Here is a 23,870-nt window from a genome sequence, read left to right as displayed (position 1 = left end):
TATCTTTCCACTGGCTTATTATTTTGGATTTGTTTTTAGCCAAAATCTAGTAGTTTGGAGGTCCAGTTTCATTCACGTCCATTCTCTCAAACTAGCAGAGATATTTTACATTTGGGCATGGTGTCTCTTGTATTTGAAGCTCTAAGGCTGCATACAATCTAATGGTCAATGTTCAAGAAATTCTGGGTTCCGTATGGATTAGGAGGCGCTATCTATGACACAATGAGCAATGGTAAAAACATGACTAAAATCAGTGTGAAGATAATACAAACACGTGCCTAATGTCTCAGTGGCACCGTATGTGCTTAGACCACCTATATAATCCAGCTTTATATGCTAGTATTGTCACCGTACCCATTACGGTACCCTTCATATCTTTGTAATGATTTCTGCTTTGGAGTTTGTTTTCATATGTTGCGTGTATGGTATCTCTGGATAAACCAGAAAGCCTGTAAAAGTAATGTATTTTCCGTGATTACTGTAGACCCCGTATCCTTCATGTCCATGGCTGTATAGCCATACTGTGTCTCCCAGTTGTAGAGACAGCATCACACTTTGACTCTGCATTTCACGTTTTTTTGAGTGGCTGTCATCGTAAATCATTGCTTGGACTTCGTTCTGGTTCTTCATCAGCTTGACGGACATGGTTTTATAAGGCATTTTCCCAATAGTAAAGGAAAAATAATACGCTCCAGGCATCCGGCACTGAAACTCGCCAGATGAAAGGTTGAAGTCCTTCCCAATGTTAACAAATTCAGTGTCAAAAGTGATTGGTTGATGTTGGATCTTCTTGTCCTCGGACCCAACAAGACTTTCAGTTCGGGCCACGGAGAAAGCAGACCGAGGGTCCGTGTTCATGGGCTGATATTCGCGTACCATGTACTTTTTGTAGACCTCATTGTGTTCTGAGGACCCTTCTGTAGTCGTGATTACATTTTGAGAGCTTTGAGGTTTATAGGATTCACTGCCGGTCTGGAAATAATAGGATGTATCGGGGTAGATCAAGTAACCATTGAAGGTGGTATAAGGTCCCACGTTACTGTACAGGGCGTACTTTGGATCTCCATGAAGGCGAAGCCAAACCGTGTCTCCATAGTCCAGCTGCAACATGGCGCTCTGACTCGCGACCTTTCTCTCTTTGTGGTGATGCTCGTCATAGATGATGACCTGAACTTCATTCTTATTCTTCATCAGCATGACTGACAGGTTCTTCTTGGGAAACTTTCCAATGGTAAAGGAAAAATAATAAGCTCCAGGAATGCGACATCTGAAAATCCCTGCCTTGGGGTCAAAGTCACCTCCAATATTGACATAGACTTTGTCAAAAGTGATGACCATTTCGGGCCCCCCTTCCATACTGGTTGTTCGGGCAACAGAAAATGCTGAGCGATAATCTGTACCGAGGACCACCGGAGAAATGAGGAGGAGATGAACCCATGCTCCAATAAGGGCTGGAATACTGGAAGCAGACATTCTGCCTGAAGAAAAAACAAAAAACATTACATTATTCTCCAACCCCAAAACAGATAAAGGCATCAAGAAATCCCTGATGGTCCCAGGAGTATAGGTAATTTTACATACAGTACTTGTTAATAGTTAATCCCTTCATTGTCGAGTCTGACAGGGCTGACCAAGGGCTGTCGAGTCTGAGTTGCAGTCTCCTGACTCCTAAAATATATAATACATTGGGTTCAGTAGTTCGGTGCAGGATATGCTGTAAATTTGGGGAAGGTTCTGAATAGTCCTATAAATGTCTGTTCTGTAACTGATGTAAGGATCTCAGCTTTTCGTTGAGTTGAATCTGTGCTGCACTTTGTTCATGCTCAGTAGTGATGAGTTCTATTGAGACAGAGTTGTGTAATCAGGGAAATTGAAGAGTCAGAGGTTTGACTTACCGACTCCACAGCCTTGTCTAGACCACCAGGGATGTAAACTCACTCCCTGACCTAGATTAACAGTGATATTAAACTCACTACCCAAGACCACCTATATAATCCAGCTTTACATACTAGTCATAGTCTTGCATTGCCGCCAGACCCGTTACTGTACCCTTCAAATTTTTGTAATTTCTGGTTTGAAGTTTTTTTTTTTTCCATATCTTGCTGGTATGATATCTCTGGATAAACCAGGAAGCCTGTGAAATGTATTTTCCATAATTACTGTAGACCCCTTAGCCTTCATGTCCATGGCTATATAGCCATACCGTGTCTCCCGGGTGTAGTGACCACAGGGATATTATAAGCTTAATCACTTCCCTAGACCACCTTAGATGCTGTAAACTCTGCCAGAGAGCACCAGGGATGTTATAAACTCACTGCCACAGACCACCAAAACATGTATTTGGAAGTCGCCTTGCTACACTTATAAGGATAGCTTTAAACTAGAACAATGTGGGAAGGCAAGCAAAAGACCAGAAAAAGCCATACACCTGACAAATGCTATTGAGAACTCTTGTATTAGAAGTGGGAGGAAAGAACAAAGACAAAAAAATCTAAATAATAAAAATATTGGAGAAAGAGAAACCAATCACAAACTAAAATGTTTCGATACTAATGCACAAAGCATGGGCAACAAACAAGGAGAACTGGAACTACTAACGCAGGAAAAGAAATATGTCATTGGAATCACTGAAACTTGGTGGGACGATACACATTATTGGAATACAAGGCTAGAAGGATACAACTTATTTGCAAGAAACAGACTTGATAAACGAGGAGGAGGTGTCGCATTGTATGTTAGAAACGCGTATATCTGCACAGAGATTGAAGCTTCAGAGACTGGGAGTTCTGTGGAAACTGTTTGGGTAAGAATACAAGGACAGAACAATGGAAAGGACACCATTGTAGGCATTTACTACAGGCCGCCTGTGCAAGCTGAAGACATGGATGAACTCTTTATGCATCAAATGGCCAAGTTCTCCAAAAAATATGACATAGCTGTCATGGGAGATTTCAACTATCCAGACATTTGTTGGGAATCTCTCTCAGGCAAGACAGGTCAAGGAAAGTCTTATCCTCTCTTGCTGACAACTTTATCTTCCAAAAGGTAAGGGAGAAAACAAGGGGAACTGCTACCTTGGATCTAATCCTTATAAACAGGGAGGAAATGGTTGATGAGGTAAAAGTGGCTGGGACCCTAGGAGGTAGCGACCATGCTATTTTAGAATTTTGGATAACTAGAGGCGGAAGACCTGTGAAGACTCAGACGTCAAGGTTAGATTTCAGAAAGGCAGATTTTAAGGGATTCAGAAAGAGAATTGGAGGGATCCAATGGCTGGATATCCTTAAAGACAAAAATGTCCAGGATGGATGGGAAATCTTGAAAAATGAAATTCTCAAAGCACAATTGTTAACAATTCCGAAAAGAGGGAAGAATAGAAAGGATTTAAGGAAACCAGGATGGATGAACACAGAACTTAAACACGTGCTAAAAAGGAAGAAAGAAATGTTTAGAAAATGGAAAGAGGGAGGCATATCTAAAGAAGAATATAATGCTGTCAGCAGAACCTGCAGGGCACGAATCAGATTACCTAAAGCTGACAATGAATTAAGGCTTGCAAGAGACGTCAAAAGCAATAATAAAGGATTTTGGGGATATGTCAAAAGTAAAAGAAAAGTCAAAGATGCTATAGGATTTTTACAGGATGAAAATGATGAAATGGTAAGACAGGATGTTGAGAAGGCTGAACTTTTAAATTCCTATTTTGCATCTGTTTTCTCTCAGAAAGGAAATGTAACATCAACTGTTCTTCACTGTGCTATTATGGGAATAGAAGAATCCAGGATATCTACAAACAGAAATATAGTGAGGAAACACTTAGCTAACCTAAATTAATTCAAGTCTCCAGGTCCAGATGAATTACACCCCAGAGTACTGAAGGAGATAGCAGAAGAAATTTCTGAACCCCTCTCTATAATCTTTGAAAATTCTTAGAGAACAGGAGAAGTCCCAGAAGACTGGAGAAGAGCAAATGTTGTTCCTATCTTCAAAAAGGGGAAGAAGGTGGACCCAGGCAACTATAGGCCGGTGAGTCTGACGTCTATACCAGGAAAGATCTTTGAACAAATTATTAAACAACATGTATGTCAGTACCTGGATAAGAATGAAGTGATTAACCAAAGTCCGCATGGATTTGTAACTAATAAGTCATGTCAGACTAACTTAATTTCTTTCTATGACGGTATCACTGATTGGGTGGATCAAGGAAATGCTGTAGATATAGTATCTTGACTTCAGCAAAGCATTTGACAAAGTCTCTCATACAATCCTTATTGAAAAAATGACTAAGTATGGAATGGACAAGGCAACTGTTAGGTGGATTCATAACTGGCTTAGTGATCGGACCCAGAGAGTGGTCGTAAATAGCTGCACATCCAGTTGGAAGAATGTCTCAAGTGGGGTACCACAGGGCTCTGTCCTGGGCCCTGTATTGTTCAACATCTTTATCAACGATTTAGATGAAGGAATTGAGGGTAAACTGATTAAATTTGCTGATGACACAAAGCTAGGAGGGATAGCTAATACTAGAGAAGAGAGAGAGAGGATTCAAAAAGATTTAAATAAACTGGAGAAGTGGGCAGCAACTAACAGAATGGTTTTTAACAGGGAAAAATGCAAAGTACTACATCTGGGCAATAAAAATGAAAAAAGCATATACAGAATGGGAGGAATAGGGCTAAGCAACAGCACATGTGAAAAAGACTTGGGTATACTAATAGATCACAGACTGAATATGAGTCAACAGTGTGATGCAGCAGCAAAAAAGGCAAATGCAATTCTAGGATGTATTAAGAGAAGCATACTGTCTAGATCACGTGAAGTCATTATTTCCCTCTACTCCTCTTTGGTCAGACCTCATCTGGAATATTGTGTCCAGTTTTGGGCGCCGCATTTTAAAAAAGACATCAACAAACTGGATCAAGTTCAGAAAAGAGCAACCAGAATGGTGACCGGTCTGCAAACCCTGTCTTATGAGGAAAGGTTGCAGGATTTGGGAATGTTTAGTTTGCAAAAGAGAAGACTGAGAGGAGACTTAATAGCTGTCTACAAATATCTAAAGGGCTGTCACATTGTAGAAGGATCATCTTTATTCTCATTTGCACAAGGAAAGACTAGAAGCAATGGGATGAAACTGAATGGGAGGAGACACAGATTAGATATTAGAAAAAACTTTTTGACAGTTAGAGTGATCAATGAGTGGAACAAGCTGCCATGAGAATTGGTGAGTTCTCCTTCAATGGAAGTCTTCAAACAGAGGTTGGACAGACATCTGACTGGGATGATTTAGCGAATCCTGCATTGAGCAGGGGGTTGGACCAGATGGCCCAGGAGGTCCCTTCCAATTCTACGATTCTATGATTCTATGTTATAAAATCACTGCCCTAGACCACCAGGGATGTTACCCTCATAGTTTTCTGCAGAGGTAACATAATTTATCATTTCTTTGAGATGTAAGTTGATCCTTTGTGCTCAGTGTTTTACATTCTATTCATGTAAGCGGCTTCTTTATTTCCCGGCTACGGATTTTATGGCGTTTTTTTCCTCATTTATTCGTGTTGAGATTATGAAAGGGTTCCTGATATCTTGAGTCATCTGATCAAAGGCATCAGATCACACATACAGTACCGGCGGCGGCAGCAGCAAGCCTGGGGGGGAGGGACAGTGTCACCAAGGCAACAAGAAGAATGGCGGATCCTCTGGCTATAAGAGAAGCCAAGAAAATCTATTCGGGACTGCAGCAGTGAGAACAGTCTGGCAGTCATCGCTCAGCTGGGATCCTGACCATGAAGGAGAATTGCGTCTATTGAGGGATCGATGCTGACATCTCAGCGGTGCTGATCATCTTCTGAGAGCGGGAAAGTTCAGGGGATGAGAAGTTTTGGAACAAATAAGACACAACGTTCCGTGTGAGATACAAGCCGGAGAGGATGATGTGGCCCCTGATACAGAACATATACAGGGGTCTGGCGATGCTCAGTACAGCCTGAAAAATGTCATGAATACAAGGGGACGGGGTCTGAGCAGGTGGCCGAGTGACCGTCGTCTTAAGGGGTTTTTTCCTTCCATAAATCAATAGTTCATGTAAAAATAAGAAACCTTGTAATATATCTGAGAATCAAAATCTGCTTCTTTCTCCTCCTGGACTGAACTTTCATTCTAAAAATTATCAGTTCACTGGTGAAATCTGTCTTCACTGAATACAGACGTTCCCGGGACATAGGAGATAGAACATGACAGTTGGTGCTTATAATGTTCTATGGAAAAGTGAAACTCATTTCAGGAGACTGCGCAGCAGGCGGTCTGCTTTTAGCTCCTCTCGTTTGTGCATCTGCTTCTAGCTCCTCCCTCATCTATGGAATATTATAAGCACCAACTGTCATCTCTTTTCTCAGTAATGAGAAGATCTGTCTTCAATATGGGCACCTTTCACTCATAAAGTAAAAGATCATTCCAGAAGAGAAAGAAGCCGATTTCTCTGATAAGATTTATTACAAAGTGTCTTATTTTCATGTTGCTATTGATTTATGAAATAAAAATTAAAAGGACAATTAGTCTTTGTCATTCCACCCTTCCTCCACTAGGGGGAGCACAGTAGAAATGGAATTATTACAGAGTTCAGTAGGCGCTGTGTACATTCCTGTGCAGTGAGCGCCCCCTAGTGGAAGTCGCAAACATCCACAAATTCATTAAAACGCCTACATTCTGCTCCCTACAGATTGTACATATGATTAAAATTCCACGCTCTTACTTTCTATAGACAACTTCTACAAATCCTTTCACTACCCCAAGTCACCAGGAATATTAGGTATGAACCACGTCATTACCTCAGGCTTCCAGGGACATTATATATTAACCCATTGTCATTTTATATCCCTGTGAATGGTACCATTAACCCCTTGATCACTGCAGACCACTACGGATCCTGGGTATTTCCTGAGCTCTGAGATGAATGGGGCGCACCCTTTAATAATAAATTTACTTTTTGCTGCAAAGATCGGATCCTTTATAATATAGATCGGAAGGAGAATTCACTTACTGTCAGAAAAAATGTTCTACAGACTAATGACCGAGAGCCTGGATCTCTATCCACCTCCCGGATCACAGCCAAACTTAAAAAACTTGTAGAATAGTAAGTTACAATATCTCTGCTCGCTATCCCGTCAGAACTGCAGGAAAATCTGTCCTGGAAACCATGATGGCACGGAGTCATTACCTCCAAGTGCTGCGTCCTCTGCCGGACCGTTGGCCCCATTACTCCTGGCCTGGCCCCCGGAGCGTTACCCCCATTACTCCTGGCTCCATTACTCCTGGCCCGGCCCCCGGACCGTTACCCCCATTACTCCTGGCCTGGCCCCATTATGCCAGCCCTCTAGAGTGTTACCCCCATTACTCCTGGCCCCTGGAGCATTGGCCCCATTACTTTCCTGGTCCCCCTGAGTGTTGGCCCCGCTGCTCCTGGACTGGCCCCTGGAGCGTTGGCCCCGTTACTCCTGGCCTGGTCCCCCTGAGTGTTGGCCCCGTTACTCCTGGCCTGGTCCCCCTGAGTGTTACCCCCATTACTCCTTGCCCTCGGAGCTTTACCCTCATTACTCCTGGCACAGCCCCTGGAGCGTTACCCCCATTAATCCTGGCCTGGCCCCCGGAGCGTTGGCCCTGTTACTCATGGCTTGGCCCCCCCGCAGTGGTACCCCATTACTCGTGCCCCTGGAGAGTTGGCCCCATTACTCCTGGCATGGCCCCCTGAGCGTTACCCCATTAATCCTGGAGCGTTGGCCCCGTTACTCCTGGCCTGGTCCCCCTGAGTGTTGGCCCCGTTACTCCTGGACTAGCCCCCGGAGTGTTACCCCCATTACTCATGGCCCCTGGAGCATTGGACCCATTACCCCTGGCACGGCCCCTGGAGTGTTTCCCCCATTAATCCTGGCCTGGGCCCCCCGGAATGTTACCACCATTACTCCTGGCCTGGCCCCCGGAGTGTTACCCCCATTACTCCTTGCCTTCGGAGCTTTACCCTCATTACTCCTGGCATTACCCCCATTAATCCTGGCACGGCCCCTGGAGCGTTATTCCCATTAATCCTGGCCTGGCCCCATACCGTTGGCCCCATTACTCATGGCCTGGCACCCGCAGTGTTACCCTCATTACTCCTGGCCCCTGGAGCGTTGGCCCCATTACTCCTGGCACGGCCTCCTGGAGCGTTACCCCCCACTTCTCCCAGCCCCTGGAGCGTTACGCCCTTTACTCCTGGCCCCCGGACTGTTACCCCCATTGCTCCTGGCATGGCCCCCTGAGCGTGGCCTGCGTTCCCCATCTGACCTGGAGTCCTACATTATTAGAGCTGAGGGTGCAGATTTGGGATCTCCCTCTTTTCTGTATTGAAGATGGAGAACATCCACACAAGTATTCTGAATTTTACAGATGCACAATTTTGAGTTTCTTGCAGTGGTCGTAGAGATTTTATCTTTCCTTCAATGCGGACACATGTGAATTTCATCGTTTACTCGGGTTCCAAAACTCGCCTGAGCATATGAGGGTTGTGAATCCGAGCTCGGTGCTTACGGCTACGATTCCTCTTCAATGTACAACTCTTAAAAAATGTATATATTTACATCGACAACTTAGAAGCAAATATCTTAAAGGGAGTCTGTCCCCAAAATGCCAATTAGGCGACATGTACAGTCACATAAGGGACTTACAACTCATGCCGCAACTACAGATTTTACTACTTTTCTTGTCCCGAAAAAAAGAATACTTAAATCAGTGCTCATCGCTGCACCTTTGTCGTGGTCAAGGGCTCCGTGCACGGTTCTGCCCCTCAATTAACATGGGGTGCATTGTCCTTTAGTTTGATTGACTGCTGACGGCACTCACTTTCCAGGGGACCCATGCTTGAGCACAACGTTGCACAGTGTCAGTACATGCACGCTCTCCTTCCTCACTCCTGACTGTAGCAGCCGCTTCTTACAATAATTTATCAAATTTAGCTCATCAGCTGATCCACTAGCTGAGCTAAATGCATACAGGTTCTTACGCTGTGATAGTGGCTGTATAGTCTGAAATTTTGACTGCTCCCCCTAGTGGTGGCTGTATAAATCTGTATGTAGTGAGCTCCCCCTAGTGGTGGCTATAAATCTGTATGTAGTGAGCTCCCCCTAGTGGTGGCTGTATAAATCTCTGTAGTGAGCTCCCCCTAGTGGTGGCTGTTTAAATCTGTATGTAGTAAGCTCCCCCAGTGGTGACTATAAATATCTGTATGTAGTGAGCTCCCCCTAGTGGTGACTGTATAAATCTGTATGTAGTGAGCTCCCCCTAGTGGTGGCTGTATAAATCTGTATGTAGTAAGCTCCCCCAGTGGTGACTGTATAAATCTGTACGTAGTGAGCTCCCCCTAGTGGTGACTGTATAAATCTGTATGTAGTGAGCTCCCCCTAGTGGTGGCTGTATAAGTCTGTATGTAGCGAGCACCCCCTAGTGGTGGCTGTATAAATCTCTATGTAGTGAGCTCCCTCTAGTGGTGGCTGTATAAATCTGTATGTAGTGAGCTCCCCCTAGTGGTGACTGTATAAATCTGTATGTAGTGAGCTCCCCCTAGTGGTGGCTGTATAAGTCTGTATGTAGCGAGCACCCACTAGTGGTGGCTGTATAAATCTCTATGTAGTGAGCTCCCCCTAGTGGTGACTGTATAAATCTGTATGTAGCGAGCACCCCCTAGTGGTGGCTGTATAAATCTGTATGTAGTGTGCTCCCTCTAGTGGTGGCTGTATAAATCTGTATGTAGCGAGCTCCCCCTAGTGGTGGCTGTATAAATCTCTATGTAGTGAGCACCCCGTAGTGGTGGGTGTATAAATCTGTATGTAGTGAGCACCCCCTAGTGGTGGCTGTATAAATCTCTATGTAGTGTGCTCCCTCTAGTGGTGGCTGTATAAATCTGTATGTAGTGAGCTCCCCATAGTGGTGGCTGTATAAATCTGTATGTAGTGAGCACCCCCTAGTGGTGGCTGTGTTAATCTGTATGTAGTGAGCTCCCTCTAGTGGTGGCTGTATTAATCTGTATGTAGTGAGCTCCCTCTAGTGGTGGCTGTATAAATCTGTATGTAGTGAGCACCCTCCTAGTGGTGGCTGTATAAATCTGTATGTAGTGAGCTCCCTCTAATGACTGTATAAATCTGTATGCAGTGAGCTCCCTCTAGTGGTGGCTGTATAAATCTATGTAGTGAGCACCCCCTAGTGGTGGCTGTATAAATCTGTATGTAGTGAGCTCCCTCTAGTGGTGGCTGTATAAATCTGTATGTAGTGAGCTCCCTCTAGTGGTGGCTGTATAAATCTGTATGTAGTGAGCACCCCCCTAGTGGTGGCTGTATAAATCTGTATGTACTGAGCTCCCTCTAGTGGTGACTGTATAAATCTGCATGCAGTGAGCTCCCTCTAGTGGTGGCTGTATAAATCTGTATGTAGTGAGCACTCGCCTAGTGGTGGCCGTATAAATCTGTATGCAGTGAGCTCCCTCTAGTGGTGGCTGTATAAATCTGTATGTAGTGAGCTCCCCCTAGTGATGACTATAAATCTGTATGTAGTGAGCTCCTCCTAGTGGTGGTTGTATAAATCTGTATGTAGTGAGCTCCCTCTAGTGGTGGTTGTATAAATCTGTGTGTAGTGAGCTCCCTCTAGTGGTGGCCGTATAAATCTGTATGTAGTGAGCGCCCTCTAATGGTGGCTGTATAAATCTGTGTGTAGTGAACTTCCCCTAGTGGTAGCTGTATAAATCTGTATGTAGCGAGCTCCCTCTAATGGTGGCTGTATAAATCTGTATGCAGTGAGCTCCCTCTAGTGGTGGCTGTATAAATCTGTATGTAGTGAGCTCCCCCTAGTGATGACTGTATTAATCTGTATGTTGTGAGCTCCCTCTAGTTGTGATTGTATAAATCTATATGTAGTGAGCACCCCCTAGTGGTGACTATAAATCTGTATGTAGTGAGCTCCCTCTAGTGGTGGCTGTATAAATCTGTATGTAGTGAGATCCCCCTAGGGGTGGCTGTATAAATCTGTATGTAGTGAGCTCCCCTAGTGGTGGCTGTATAAATCTGTATGTAGTGAGCTCCCCCTAGTGGTGGCTGTATAAATTTGTATGTAGTGAGCTCCCCTAGTGGTAACTGTATAAATCTGTATGTAGCGAGCACGGCCGGCGTCAGCACCCGGCGCACCTGGGCAAGTGTCGGGTCCCTGGCGAGACGGGGGGCCCACTCGCGCTGTCTGGGATACCGTACGTAGCTCCCAACCATCGCCGCCACGCCCCCCATGCACCGACCCCCATCCTCGCCTTCCCATAGTCCCACAGGCCAACGCAGCCCTGATAAATCTCTCCTCTGTACGCACAGGACCTGTGATGAGGTCACAGGAGGGGAGGAGTCAGGGATCACATGATCAGGGGCCTCAGTGTATGCAGGACACTGCTGTCTGTGCTGGTTGTCATCATTCTGGATGAGGGTAAGTTTGTGTGGGGTCAGGAGGGGTTAACAGGGTGGATGTAGCAGAGCTGTGTGTGTACGGAGCGGAGCCGTGTGTATACGAGGTGTACTGGAGCGGAGCCATGGGTGTACGAGGTGTACGGAGCGGAGACACGTGTGTACGGAGCGGAGACACGTGTGTATGAGGTGTGGGGAGCGGAGCCGCATGTGTACGAGGTTTGGGGAGCGGAGCAGCGTGTTTACGAGGTGTACAGAGCAGAGCCGGATATGTACGGAGCTGGCGCGTGTACGAGGTGGGGGAGCGGAGCCCTGTGTGTACGGAGTGGAGCAGAGCCGGGTGTGTACGGGGTGTACAGAGTAAATAAGAATTGTGGTATACATAATGTGTATGGGGCCAAAAAGAGCCACAATAAATCACATGGCAGATAGAATAAGCCAATACACATATACATAGAGGACAATTCATGAAGACAACTGCAATCACAGAATTCAAATATAAGAGAACGAAAGGCCAGCAGTCAAAATGTCATATAAAATGCAATATTTTATTAATAATATATGTAATATAATAAGACATAGGTACATGAAAGAGGGGGGGGGAAGGACACACAAATGGCTGAAAAGAGGGCCTAGTATGGCACCCTCATCTCCCAGGAATACAATCCCATGTGGTCATACCGCAAGACAATACATATAAGAGTCATATATAATTAAGTAATTGTAATATATATCTACATACTGAACCGAGACTCAAAGAGCTCACTGTTAATAAAGGTATCTAGAACAAATGTTCATAATGACTAGACCTACAAGGGTAGGTTACCTGGACAGAGTGGGGGTAAACCATGCAGCGGCCGGACCCCGACGCGCGTTTCGGAGCGTACTGAGTAAGGAGCAGTACGCTCCGAAACGCGCGTCGGGGTCCGGCCGCTGCATGGTTTACCCCCACTCTGTCCAGGTAACCTACCCTTGTAGGTCTAGTCATTATGAACATTTGTTCTAGATACCTTTATTAACAGTGAGCTCTTTGAGTCTCGGTTCAGTATGTAGATATATATTACAATTACTTAATTATATATGACTCTTATATGTATTGTCTTGCGGTATGACCACATGGGATTGTATTCCTGGGAGATGAGGGTGCCATACTAGGCCCTCTTTTCAGCCATTTGTGTGTCCTTCCCCCCCCCTCTTTCATGTACCTATGTCTTATTATATTACATATATTATTAATAAAATATTGCATTTTATATGACATTTTGACTGCTGGCCTTTCGTTCTCTTATATTTGAATTTTGGGGTGTACAGAGTGAAGCTGCGTGTGTATGGAGCGGAGCCGTGTGTGTACGAGGCATACAAACCGGAACTGTGTGTGTACTAGGTGTATGGTGGGGAGCATTCATACCTCCCAACCATCCCGGATCCAGCCGGAAAGTCCCGGCCGCCGGGAGTTTACTTTTCCTGCGGACACAGGAGCATACGGCGGAGCCCCAAGGAGCACTTTAAAACTCGCACGTGACGTTCTATCGGAAGTGACGTGCTGGAAGCTGACCGGAAATTAGGTAATTTTGGGAGGAGATTGTGACGGAACCATGGAGGCACTTCAAGGAATGCTTCAGATCCATCACCGTGTCCTCCTCCGACAGCGTGAACAGCAGGATCGCCTTGGAATCGGGGATACCGGCCATGTGAGCGGATCATGATATGTCGTGCATCGGGAGGCTCAGGTGGGCACTACAATGGGAGCTGGGCTGCTATGGTATCTTTATAGAATCTTTCTCTGTTTCTTTCTCTCTGTTCTTTCTTTCTCTCTGTTCTTTCTAATCTTTTTTTTTCTTTCTCTCTGTTCTTTCTCTCTGTTCTTTTTCCTTCCCCTCTTTCTTTCTTTCGTTCTTTCTTTCTCTATCTCGGTTCTTTCTTTCTCTCTCTCTGTTCTCTTTCTTTCTTTCTCTCTGTTCTTTCTTTCCAATCTTTCTCTCTCTGTTCTTTCTTTCCCCTCTTTCTTTCTCACTCCCTCTGTTCTTTTTCTCTCCTCTTTCTTTCATTTTCTCTGTTCTTTTTTTCTGTCAACTCTTTCTCTCTGTTCTTTTTCTTTCTTTCTCTCTGTTCTTTCTTTATTTCCCCTCTTATGTTCTCTCTCTCTGTTCTTTCATTTTCTCTCTCTGTTCTTTCTTTTCCCTCTTTCGTTGTCTCTCTCGCTCTGTTCTTTCTTTCTTGCTCTTTCCCCTCTTTCTTTCTTAATATCTGTTCTTTCTTTCTCTCTGTTCTCTTTCCTCTCTTTCTCTCTGTTCTTTCTCTTTCTTTCCCCTCCTTTCTTTCTTTCTCTATTTTCTTTCTCACTCTCTCTGTTCTTTCTTTCCTCTTTCTCTTTTTTCTTTCTCTCTGTTTTTTCTTTTTTTCTTTCTTTCCCATCTTTCTTTCTCTCTCTCTCTGTTCTTTCTTTCCCCTTTCTTTTTTCTTTCTCTTTCTGTTCCTTCCCCTCTTTCTTTCTCTCTACCTCTCTGTTCTTTCTTTCCCCTCTTTCTTTTTTTCTCTCTGTTCTTTTTTTCTGTCCACTCTTTCTTTTTCTAATCTTTCTTTCTCTGTGTTCTTTCTCTCTCTGTTCTTTCTTTCTCTCTCTGTTCTTTCTTTCTCTTCTTTCTTTCGTACGTACACTACTAATCAATAGCCTCCTTTACATGAACGTGTTTTGCCACAGAGCGTGTGTCCATGTGGCCAGCACCACATGGCATGATTTGTGGTATGTGTTAAAGGGGGGGCCCCACTAAGACTCTCGCCCAAGGCTCTCAAAAACCTGGAGCCGGCCCTCTGTATGTAGTGAGCTCCCTCTAGTGGTGGCTGTATAAATCTGTATGTAATGAGCTCCCTCTAGTGGTGGCTGTATAAATCTGTATGTAGTGAGCTCCCTCTAGTGGTGGCTGTATAAATCTGTATGTAGTGAGCTCCCTCTAGTGGTGGCTGTATAAATCTGTATGTAGTGTGCTCCCCCTAGTGGTGATGGCAGGTAGGTAGAATTTTATCATTTTAGTTCTATCACAGCAGTGAATTTGGAGCTCTGACCAATATAAAGATGCATTATAACAGTAATTATAAATATTCTGGAATATTGTGTCCAGTTTTGGGCGCCACATTTTAAAAAAGACATCAACAAACTGGAGCAAGTTCAGAGAAGAGCGACCAGAATGGTGACCGGTCTGCAAACCCTGTCTTATGAGGAAAGGTTGCAGGATTTGGGAATGTTTAGTTTGCAAAAGAGAAGACTGAGAGGAGACTTAATAGCTGTCTACAAATATCTAAAGGGCTGTCACATTGTAGAAGGATCAACTTTATTCTTATTTGCACAAGGAAAGACTAGAAGCAATGGGATGAAACTGAATGGGAGGAGACACAGATTAGATATTAGAAAAAAGTTTTTGACAGTTAGAGTGATCAATGAGTGGAACAGGCTGCCACGAGAAGTGGTGAGTTCTCCTTCAATGGAAGTCTTCAAACAGAGGCTGGACAGACATATGACTGGGATGATTTAGCGAATCCTGCTTTGAGCAGGGGGTTGGACCAGATGGCCCAGGAGGTCCCTTCCAACTCTACCATTCTATGATTTTGGGGGTAAGGCCCATTCTGTATTCTTTTTCTGGGCGTTACAATGTTGGCTGTGTCCATTCACGTCCCGATATATTTGTATTCTAGGCCGTATTTCCATCATAATGTTTAGTTTCAGAGGCCGGGAAAAAACTGAGACTTGTAGTCCGACATGAGCTTCATCTCTACAGGGGTTCTATAATCTCCTGCTACCGTCTGAGCTTATTAAGCTCTTTTCATGTTGCAGAATCAGCAGGTCAGGCATGAATCCTGTGCCCGCATCACAAGGTCCACGACGTGATGTTTATCCCGTCGAGATCATCAGTGCTTGTGATCAATTGCGGCAGGAGGGCGTTTGCCTGACTTAGTAAAGCCAACACTTCTGCTGTCCACCGGAACTAATGGAGAGGGATCACTGTGTAGAACACCAGCGGCAACGCATGAGAATCCCGAGTATTCTACAGTGGGAAAGATCTATTCTTCACTGGTGTCTACGATGTCACAGATCAAAATCATCAAATAGAGCCGATAGAACATGGCTGAGCCCAGAAGTGTATAAACTCACCTGGTACTTTATATGTGAACAGGGAGCTCCCCCTAGTGGTGACTGCAGACAGGATCTTATCATGTATCTCTGTATACAGGGAGCTCCCCCCTAGTGGTGGCTGCAGACAGGATCTTATCCTGTATCTCTGTATACAGTGAGCTCCCCCTAGTGGAGACTGCAGACAGGATCTTATCCTGTATCTCTGTATACAGGGAGCTCCCCCTAGTGGTGACTGCAGACAGGATCTTATCCTGTATCTCTGTATACAGGGAGCTCCCCCTAGTGGTGACTGCAGACAGGATCTTATCATGTATCTCTGTATACAGGGATCTCCCCCTAGTGGTGGCTGCAGACAGGATCTTATCATGTATCTCTGTATACAGGGATCTCCCCCTAGTGGTGACTGCAGACAGGATCTTATCCTGTATGTCTGTATACAGGGAGCTCCCCCTAGTGGTGACTGCAGACAGGATCTTATCATGTATCTCTGTATACAGGGAGCTCCCCCTAGTGGTGACTGCAGACAGGATCTTATCATGTATCTCTGTATACAGGGATCTCCCCCTAGTAGTGACTGCAGACAGGATCTTATCATGTATCTCTGTATACAGGGATCTCCCCCTAGTGGTGACTGCAGACAGGATCTTATCCTGTATCTCTGAATACAGGGAGCTCCCCCTAGTGGTGACTGCAGACAGGATCTTATCATGTATCTCTGTATACAGGGAGCTCTCCCTAGTGGTGACTGCAGACAGGATCTTATCATGTATCTCTGTATACAGGGAGCCTCCCCCTAGTGGTGACTGCAGACAGGATCTTATCCTGTATCTCTGTATACAGGAAGCTCCCCCTAGTGGTGACTGCAGACAGGATCTTATCATGTATCTGTATACAGGGAGCTCCCCCTAGTGGTGGCTGCAGACAGGATCTTATGTATCTCGGTATACAGGGAGCTCCCCCTAGTGGTGGCTGCAGACAAGATCTTATCATGTATCTCTGTATACAGGGAGCTCCCCCTAGTTGTGACAGCCGACAGGAACCTATGTTGGAGCCCTTGCATTCTACTTCAAACCTCTGCCCCCCCCCCCGCCCTGTTCTCTTTCACCTTACTGTTGTTCCTGTCACTCTACACACGTTTTTTTCATCCTATGCTGCTTTTTCGCCCTACTTGCGTCCCTCTCACGATACTCCACCCTCTGTCAGCCTCATCTGATTCTCTTCTCCCTGAGCAGGTCTGTTATCCTGTGCCACCCTTCAATTTATCTTCTCTTACATCACTGCAGCTCAGTGCCACCCTGCATTGCGCCCCGTCACCCTGCTTTGCTCCCTGCTCTGCACCCCGTCATCCTGCTTTGCTCCCTGCTCTGCACCCAGTCACTCTGCTCTGCGCCCCGTCATCCTGCTTTGCTCCCTGCTCTGCACCCAGTCACTCTGCTCTGCGCCCCGTCATCCTGCTTTGCTCCCTGCTCTGCACCCAGTCACTCTGCTCTGCGCCCCATCATCCTGCTTTGCTCCCTGCTCTGCGCCCCGTCATCCTGCTTTGCTCCCTGCTCTGCACCCAGTCACTCTGCTCTGCGCCCCGTCATCCTGCTTTGCTCCCTGCTCTGCACCCAGTCACTCTGCTCTGCGCCCCGTCATCCTGCTTTGCTCCCTGCTCTGCACCCAGTCACTCTGCTCTGCGCCCTGTCATCCTGCTTTGCTCCCTGCTCTGCACCCAGTCACTCTGCTCTGCGCCCCGTCATCCTGCTTTTCTCCAGCTATTGGGAACCTTAACAAAGGACAGTTTGTTTTCTTTGTCGCTGTGCCATGAATTATCCATAACTTTTGTCATTTCCGATTTTGAGGGCTTTCTTTTCTTGTCGCTGATTCGTGCTCCCGGTCGGATCAGAGTGGAGTCTGTTGTTTTGCACAAGTCATGGTGCCAATTTATTACCTGTGATTTTACTTGGGACTGCAAGTGACACCTCCACAATGCGAACACTGTATCCGCTGTTGATTGCGATGTATCGGCTGTTTGGTTGCGATGTATGCGCTGCTGGTGGCGATGTATCGGCTTTCTGTTGCTATGTATCGGCTGGTTGCGATGTATGCGCTGACGGCTGCAATGCATCGGCTGTTGGTGGCGATGTATGTGCTGCTGGTGGTGATGTATCGGCTGTCTGTTGCTATGTATCGGCTGGTGGGGGTGATGTATGCGCTGTTGGTTGCTATGCATTGGCTGGTGGTGGCAATGTAGCCGATGCTGGTGGCGATGTATCGGATGTTGGTTGCGATGTATGCGCTGTTGGTTGCTATGTATCGGCTGGTGGTGGCAATGTAGCCGATGCTGGTGGCGATGTATCGGATGTTGGTTGCGATGTATGCGTTGTCGGTTGCGATGTATGCGCTGTCGGTTGCTATGTATCAGCTGGTGGTGGTGATGTATGCGCTGTTGGTTGCGATGCATCGGCTGGTGGTGGCAATGTAGCCGATGCTGGTGGCGATGTATTGGATGTTGGTGGCGATGTATGTGCTGCTGGTGGCTATGTATCGGCTGGTGGTGGTAATGTATGCGCTGTCGGTTGCTATGTATCGGCTGGTGGTGGTGATGTATGCGCTGTTGGTTGCTATGCATCGGCTGGTGGTGGCAATGTAGCCGATGCTGGTGGCGATGTATCGGATGTTGGTTGCGATGTATGCGCTGTTGGTTGCTATGTATCGGCTGGTGGTGGCAATGTAGCCGATGCTGGTGGCGATGTATCGGATGTTGGTTGCGATGTATGCGTTGTCGGTTGCGATGTATGCGCTGTCGGTTGCTATGTATCAGCTGGTGGTGGTGATGTATGCGCTGTTGGTTGCGATGCATCGGCTGGTGGTGGCAATGTAGCCGATGCTGGTGGCGATGTATCGGATGTTGGTTGCGATGTATGCGCTGTTGGTTGCTATGTATCGGCTGGTGGTGGCAATGTAGCCGATGCTGGTGGCGATGTATCGGATGTTGGTTGCGATGTATGCGTTGTCGGTTGCGATGTATGCGCTGTCGGTTGCTATGTATCAGCTGGTGGTGGTGATGTATGCGCTGTTGGTTGCGATGCATCGGCTGGTGGTGGCAATGTAGCCGATGCTGGTGGCGATGTATTGGATGTTGGTGGCGATGTATGTGCTGCTGGTGGCTATGTATCGGCTGGTGGTGGTGATGTATGCGCTGTTGGTTGCTATGCATCGGCTGGTGGTGGCAATGTAGCAGATTCTGGTGGCGATGTATTGGATGTTGGTTGCGATGTATCGGTTTTTGATTCCTTTTGCACCTTACACTATAGCAGAGTTATATATTGGGGTCGGTCACCTGAAATCTTAATAAAATAATCCCACTAATCCCATATTGGGTTGTCGAAGACGACAAAGCCGAGTCCCACCGTTCTTGGCTGCCAGATGCTGTACAGTATGATCTATGGCTGGCGATCTGTAGGACGAGGCTGTAGATTTGATCTATTTAACCCTTTCCGCTATTTAAATGTCATCATGTAAAGACGCAGGAATTTATGCTGAAAGAATCTAGGACGTCGTCAGCCCAAGGGGAAATCTCTGTAATGTCAGATGAGAGGTGACATATGGAAAACCAGCAGAGCAGGGAGGGTGAGACCTGGTACCACAGCTGCCAGAACGGGAGCGATGTAGAGACCTGGGCAGGATGGGCACCAGCCTAATGGTGCAGGTGCAGCAGAATGCAGTGATGCTTCCTTCATCTCGCTCCCTGCCCCCACTCCTTATCTTACAGACACATTACCTGGTGATACCTGCAGTGCCCCCCCCCGCCATCCCTGCTGCCCCCATCGCCCCGCTTTACCTACCTGCTCCGCTGCCGCCTGTCACTTGTCTTTGCTTGTATCTCCACTTTACATGGAGGGATTTGGTGCAGGGCTGTGGAGGGGGAGCAGGAGCTGGAGGGGGACAGCAAAGGGGGATCCACATGTGTAGAGCACAAAATCATGGACGGGTAATAAAGCGCCGGATTTACAAACATTCTCCAGAGGGTTACAGTTTGTTGTTTCTATTAGAAAAAAATAAAATGTGACCATTTCTATTTACAAACACGACACAATGTATCACAGTGAATGAATGTGTATCGCCATGGCTGGGCTGTGCAGTCATATTGTGCTGGCACAAGGGCACGATCACCGCCGCCATCAGCAGTCCTAATATGCCAGGTACAAACATAAATACACTATTAGTCCAGAAGAAAGCGGCAAAACTGGAGGCAAATCTGTACTACTGGGATTAATGTGCTCGAAGCGGAACATGTCTTTGTACTAGAAGATATACCATATTTTTCGGATTATAAGACGCACCCCAAGTTTGTGGAGAAAATTAGATTTTTTTTTTTTAATAAAATGGTGATGCTTCTTATAATCCATGCATCTTATTGCTTACCGGGGGTGGTGGCTGCGGTGATGCGGGGTCTCGGGGTCGCTGCTGGTGGAGGCAGGAGTGGGGTGATGCTGCAGGCCACAGGCTGGGGGGGTGTTCCGATGTGCGGCGTGACGCTGCGGGTGTCTCCGATGCTGCGGGGGCTCTGCCGACATTTTGTGAAAGGCCAGAACCCCCGCAGTGCCATGGTTTATTATGGAGTGGACTCTGGGAAAATGGCCACCGGGGGCAGCGCAGATGGAGATCTCGGGTGATGAGATCTCAGCGCTGAAATATCATCTCCCGAGATCTTGGTGCCGAGATCTCCATCTGCGCATGCGCCGCCCCACGGCTGCCATTTTCCCGTAGTCCAATCCATAGCAAGCTATGAATCTGCGGGGGATCTGGCCTTTCACAAAATGTCAGCAGAGCCCCCGCAACGCCGGAGACATCTGCAGCAACGACAGGCCCCTGCTGCATGGCTGAACACCCCCTCAACGAAGCTTGTGGGCTGCAGCAACAGTATGTCCGCATTATAAGACGTTCCCCCTAAACTTGAGGGAAAAAAGTGTCTTATAATCTGAAAAATAAGGTAAACCTTCCAAAAGCACAAACTACATGAGTTGAAAGAATTTTTCAAAATTTGGCTCCGATTACGATCGGCGGCGAATATTGTTTGTGCAATATTCACTGAACGTCATTGGACTCAATGGGATTGGAAATTACCGAATATGTTCGGAACCGATCATCAAACATAAATAACAAACAGGGTAACAATATGGCACAAATATGGCAAATACCCATCACAATAGAAATAATTCGCTAATCAGCTTAAAACACAAAAAGAAGAAAAAAAAACGTACACATCACTAGATGAATCTCATTTAATACAAATGTATTCGGCCTCTTATCTTCCAACAGTCCCAAATCCAGTCCTGAATTTCTGGAAGGTTAAGGTCCAGGCTTCATCTTTGCCCACCACTAGGGGGAGCTCACTACAGACAGAGTATATTATATTATAGAGAGAAAGAGCTCCCCCCAGTGGTGACTGTATAAATCTGTATGTAGTGAGCTCCTCCTAGTGGTGACTGTATAAATCTGTATGTAGTGAGCTCCCTCTAGTGGTGACTGTATAAATCTGTATGTAGGGAGCTCCCTCTAGTGGTGACTGTATAAATCTGTATGTAGTGAGCTCCCTCTAGTGGTGACTGTATAAATCTGTATGTAGGGAGCTCCCCCTAGTGGTGTCTGTATAAATCTGTATGTAGTGAGCTTCCCCTAGTGGTGACTGTATAAATCTGTATGTAGTGAAGTCCCGCTAGTGGTGGCTGTATAAATCTGTATGTAGTGAGCTCCCCCTAGTGGTGGCTGTATAAATCTGTATGTAGTGAGCTTCCCCTAGTTGGGACTGTATAAATATGTATGTAGTGAGCTCCCTCTAGCGGTGGCTGTATAAATCTGTATGTAGTGAGCTCCCCCTAGTGGTGTCTGTATAAATCTGTATGTAGTGAGCTCCCTCTAGTGGTGACTGTATAAATCTGTATGTAGGGAGCTCCCTCTAGTGGTGACTGTATAAATCTGTATGTAGGGAGCTCCCTCTAGTGGTGACTGTATAAATCTGTATGTAGTGAGCTCCCCCTAGTGGTGGCTGTATAAATCTGTATGTAGTAAGCTCCCTCTAGTGGTGGCTGTATGTAGTGAGCTCCCCCCAGTGCTGACTGTATAAATCTGTATATAGTGAGCTCCCTCTAGTGGTGGCTGTATAAATCTGCATATAGTGAGCTCCCCTAGTGGTGGCTGTATAAATCTGTATGTAGTGAGCTCCCCTAGTGGTGGCTGTATAAATCTGTATGTAGTGAGCTCCCCCTAGTGGTGTCTGTATAAATCTGTAAGTAGTGAGCTCCTAGTGGTGACTGTATAAATATGTATGTAGTGAGCTCCCGCTAGTGGTGGCTGTATAAATCTGTATGTAGTGAGCTCCCCCTAGTGGTGACTGTATAACTGTATGGAGTGAGCTCCCCCTAGTGGTGACTGTATAACTCTGTATGTTGTGAGCTCCCCCTAGTGGTGACTGTATAAATCTGTATGTAGTGAGCTCCCTCTAGTGGAGGCTGTATAAATCTGTATGTAGTGAGCTCCCCCTAGTGGTGACTGTATAAATCTGTATGTAGTGAGCTCCCCCTAGTGGTGGCTGTATAAATCTGTAGTAAGCTCCCTCTAGTGGTGGCTGTATGTAGTGAACTCCCCCCAGTGCTGACTGTATAAATCTGTATGTAGTGAGCTCCCTCTAGTGGTGGCTGTATAAATCTGCATATAGTGAGCTCCCCTAGTGGTGGCTGTATAAATCTGTATGTAGTGAGCTCCCCTAGTGGTGGCTGTATAAATCTGTATGTAGTGAGCTCCCCCTAGTGGTGTCTGTATAAATCTGTAAGTAGTGAGCTCCTCCTAGTGGTGACTGTATAAATATGTATGTAGTGAGCTCCCGCTAGTGGTGGCTGTATAAATCTGTATGTAGTGAGCTCCCCCTAGTGGTGACTGTATAACTCTGTATGTTGTGAGCTCCCCCTAGTGGTGACTGTATAAATCTGTATGTAGTGAGCTCCCTCTAGTGGAGGCTGTATAAATCTGTATGTAGTGAGCTCCCCCTAGTGGTGGCTGTATAAATCTGTATGTAGTGAGCTCCCTCTAGTGGTGGCTGTATGTAGTGAGCTCCCCCCAGTGCTGACTGTATAAATCTGTATGTAGTGAGCTCCCCCTAGTGGTGACTGTATAAATCTGTATGTAGTAAGCTCCCTCTAGTGGTGGCTGTATGTAGTGAGCTCCCCCCAGTGCTGACTGTATAAATCTGTATGTAGTAAGCTCCCCCTAGTGGAGGCTGTATAAATCTGTATGTAGTGAGCTCCCTCTAGTGGTGACTATAAATCTGTATGTAGTGAGCTCCCCCCAGTGCTGACTGTATAAATCTGTATGTAGTGAGCTCCCCCCAGTGGTGACTGTATAAATATATATGTAGTGAGCTCCTCCCAGTGGTGACTGTATAAATATATATGTAGTGAGCTCCTCCCAGTGGTGACTGTATAAATATATATGTAGTGAGCTCCTCCCAGTGGTGACTGTATAAATATATATGTAGTGAGCTCCTCCCAGTGGTGACTGTATAAATATATATGTAGTGAGCTCCCCCTCGTGGTGACTGTATAAATATATATGTAGTGAGCTCCCCCCAGTGGTGACTGTATAAATCTGTATGTAGTGAGCTCCCCCTAATGGTGGCTTTATAAATCTGTATGTAGTGAACTCTTTTATTATAAAAATACAAAACTTACAATCAATAAATAGCAAAAATCAAACCCCAGCAAAAGCAACCGTCCGAGTTCAACATTACCCCCCAGTCCAAAGCAAAGTCCGAGTCCAGCATAACTGCCCCCAGCCAAAGCAACCCCCCAAAACAAACAAAAGTCAAACTCTGTCGTCTTCTTTCTCAGAGAAGCTTCCTCCATCATCTTTCTCTCTTATGCTGTTTTCTGACCTTTACTCGTCTTTTCACTTTTTGATTCCTCCAGTTCTCCTCCTCCCCAGGGTACCTCACCCAAGGAGAGAAGAAACATTCTATTAATACACGCGCACATACACTTCACACCAAACCTGACAAAGAAAACTCTGGTCCATCGCCCAAAAAGAAACATAAAAGCCACCTGGCTGAAAACACATCTATCTAAACCGCACAATTTTTTAAATATATATATATATATATATATACACCGTATTTTTCCGACCATAAGACGCACTTTTTCCCCAAAAAATTTTTGGGGAAAGTGGGGGGTGCGTCTTATGGTCGCAATATACTAACCTCCGGGGCTCTGCGGTGCGGTGGTGGCAGCGGGCGGGGCTCT

At 46.0% G+C, this 23,870-nt stretch overlaps 1 protein-coding gene across 5 annotated transcripts in view; it reads right to left on the bottom strand.

Moving 5' to 3' along the window:
* C1QTNF4 (C1q and TNF related 4) overlaps positions 1-23,870 on the bottom strand; it is a 35,360-nt gene continuing 11,490 nt past the window's right edge. The window contains exons 1-4 of one of the 5 annotated variants that reach the window (XM_073541554.1): positions 20,002-20,194; positions 19,422-19,511; positions 1,582-1,668; positions 1-1,478 (exon numbers count right to left, since the gene is read on the bottom strand). In XM_073541554.1, the coding sequence (XP_073397655.1) occupies positions 370-1,478; positions 1,582-1,668; positions 19,422-19,511; positions 20,002-20,185 (1,470 nt within the window). In that variant the 5' untranslated portion in view covers positions 20,186-20,194 and the 3' untranslated portion in view covers positions 1-369. Of the gene's footprint in view, positions 1,479-1,581; positions 1,669-19,421; positions 19,512-20,001; positions 20,195-23,870 lie in introns of those variants that run through there. The other 4 variants (XM_073541555.1, XM_073541556.1, XM_073541557.1 and 1 more) reach the window with 4 other exon arrangements.

The sequence above is a fragment of the Dendrobates tinctorius genome, unplaced genomic scaffold (assembly GCF_039654945.1).
Source record: "Dendrobates tinctorius isolate UK_male_01 unplaced genomic scaffold, ASM3965494v1 ptg000124l, whole genome shotgun sequence".
NCBI classification, from domain to species: domain Eukaryota; kingdom Metazoa; phylum Chordata; class Amphibia; order Anura; family Dendrobatidae; genus Dendrobates; species Dendrobates tinctorius.
The sequence above is the reverse complement of the archived record's forward strand: the minus strand, read 5'-3'. Positions and strand labels throughout refer to the sequence as shown.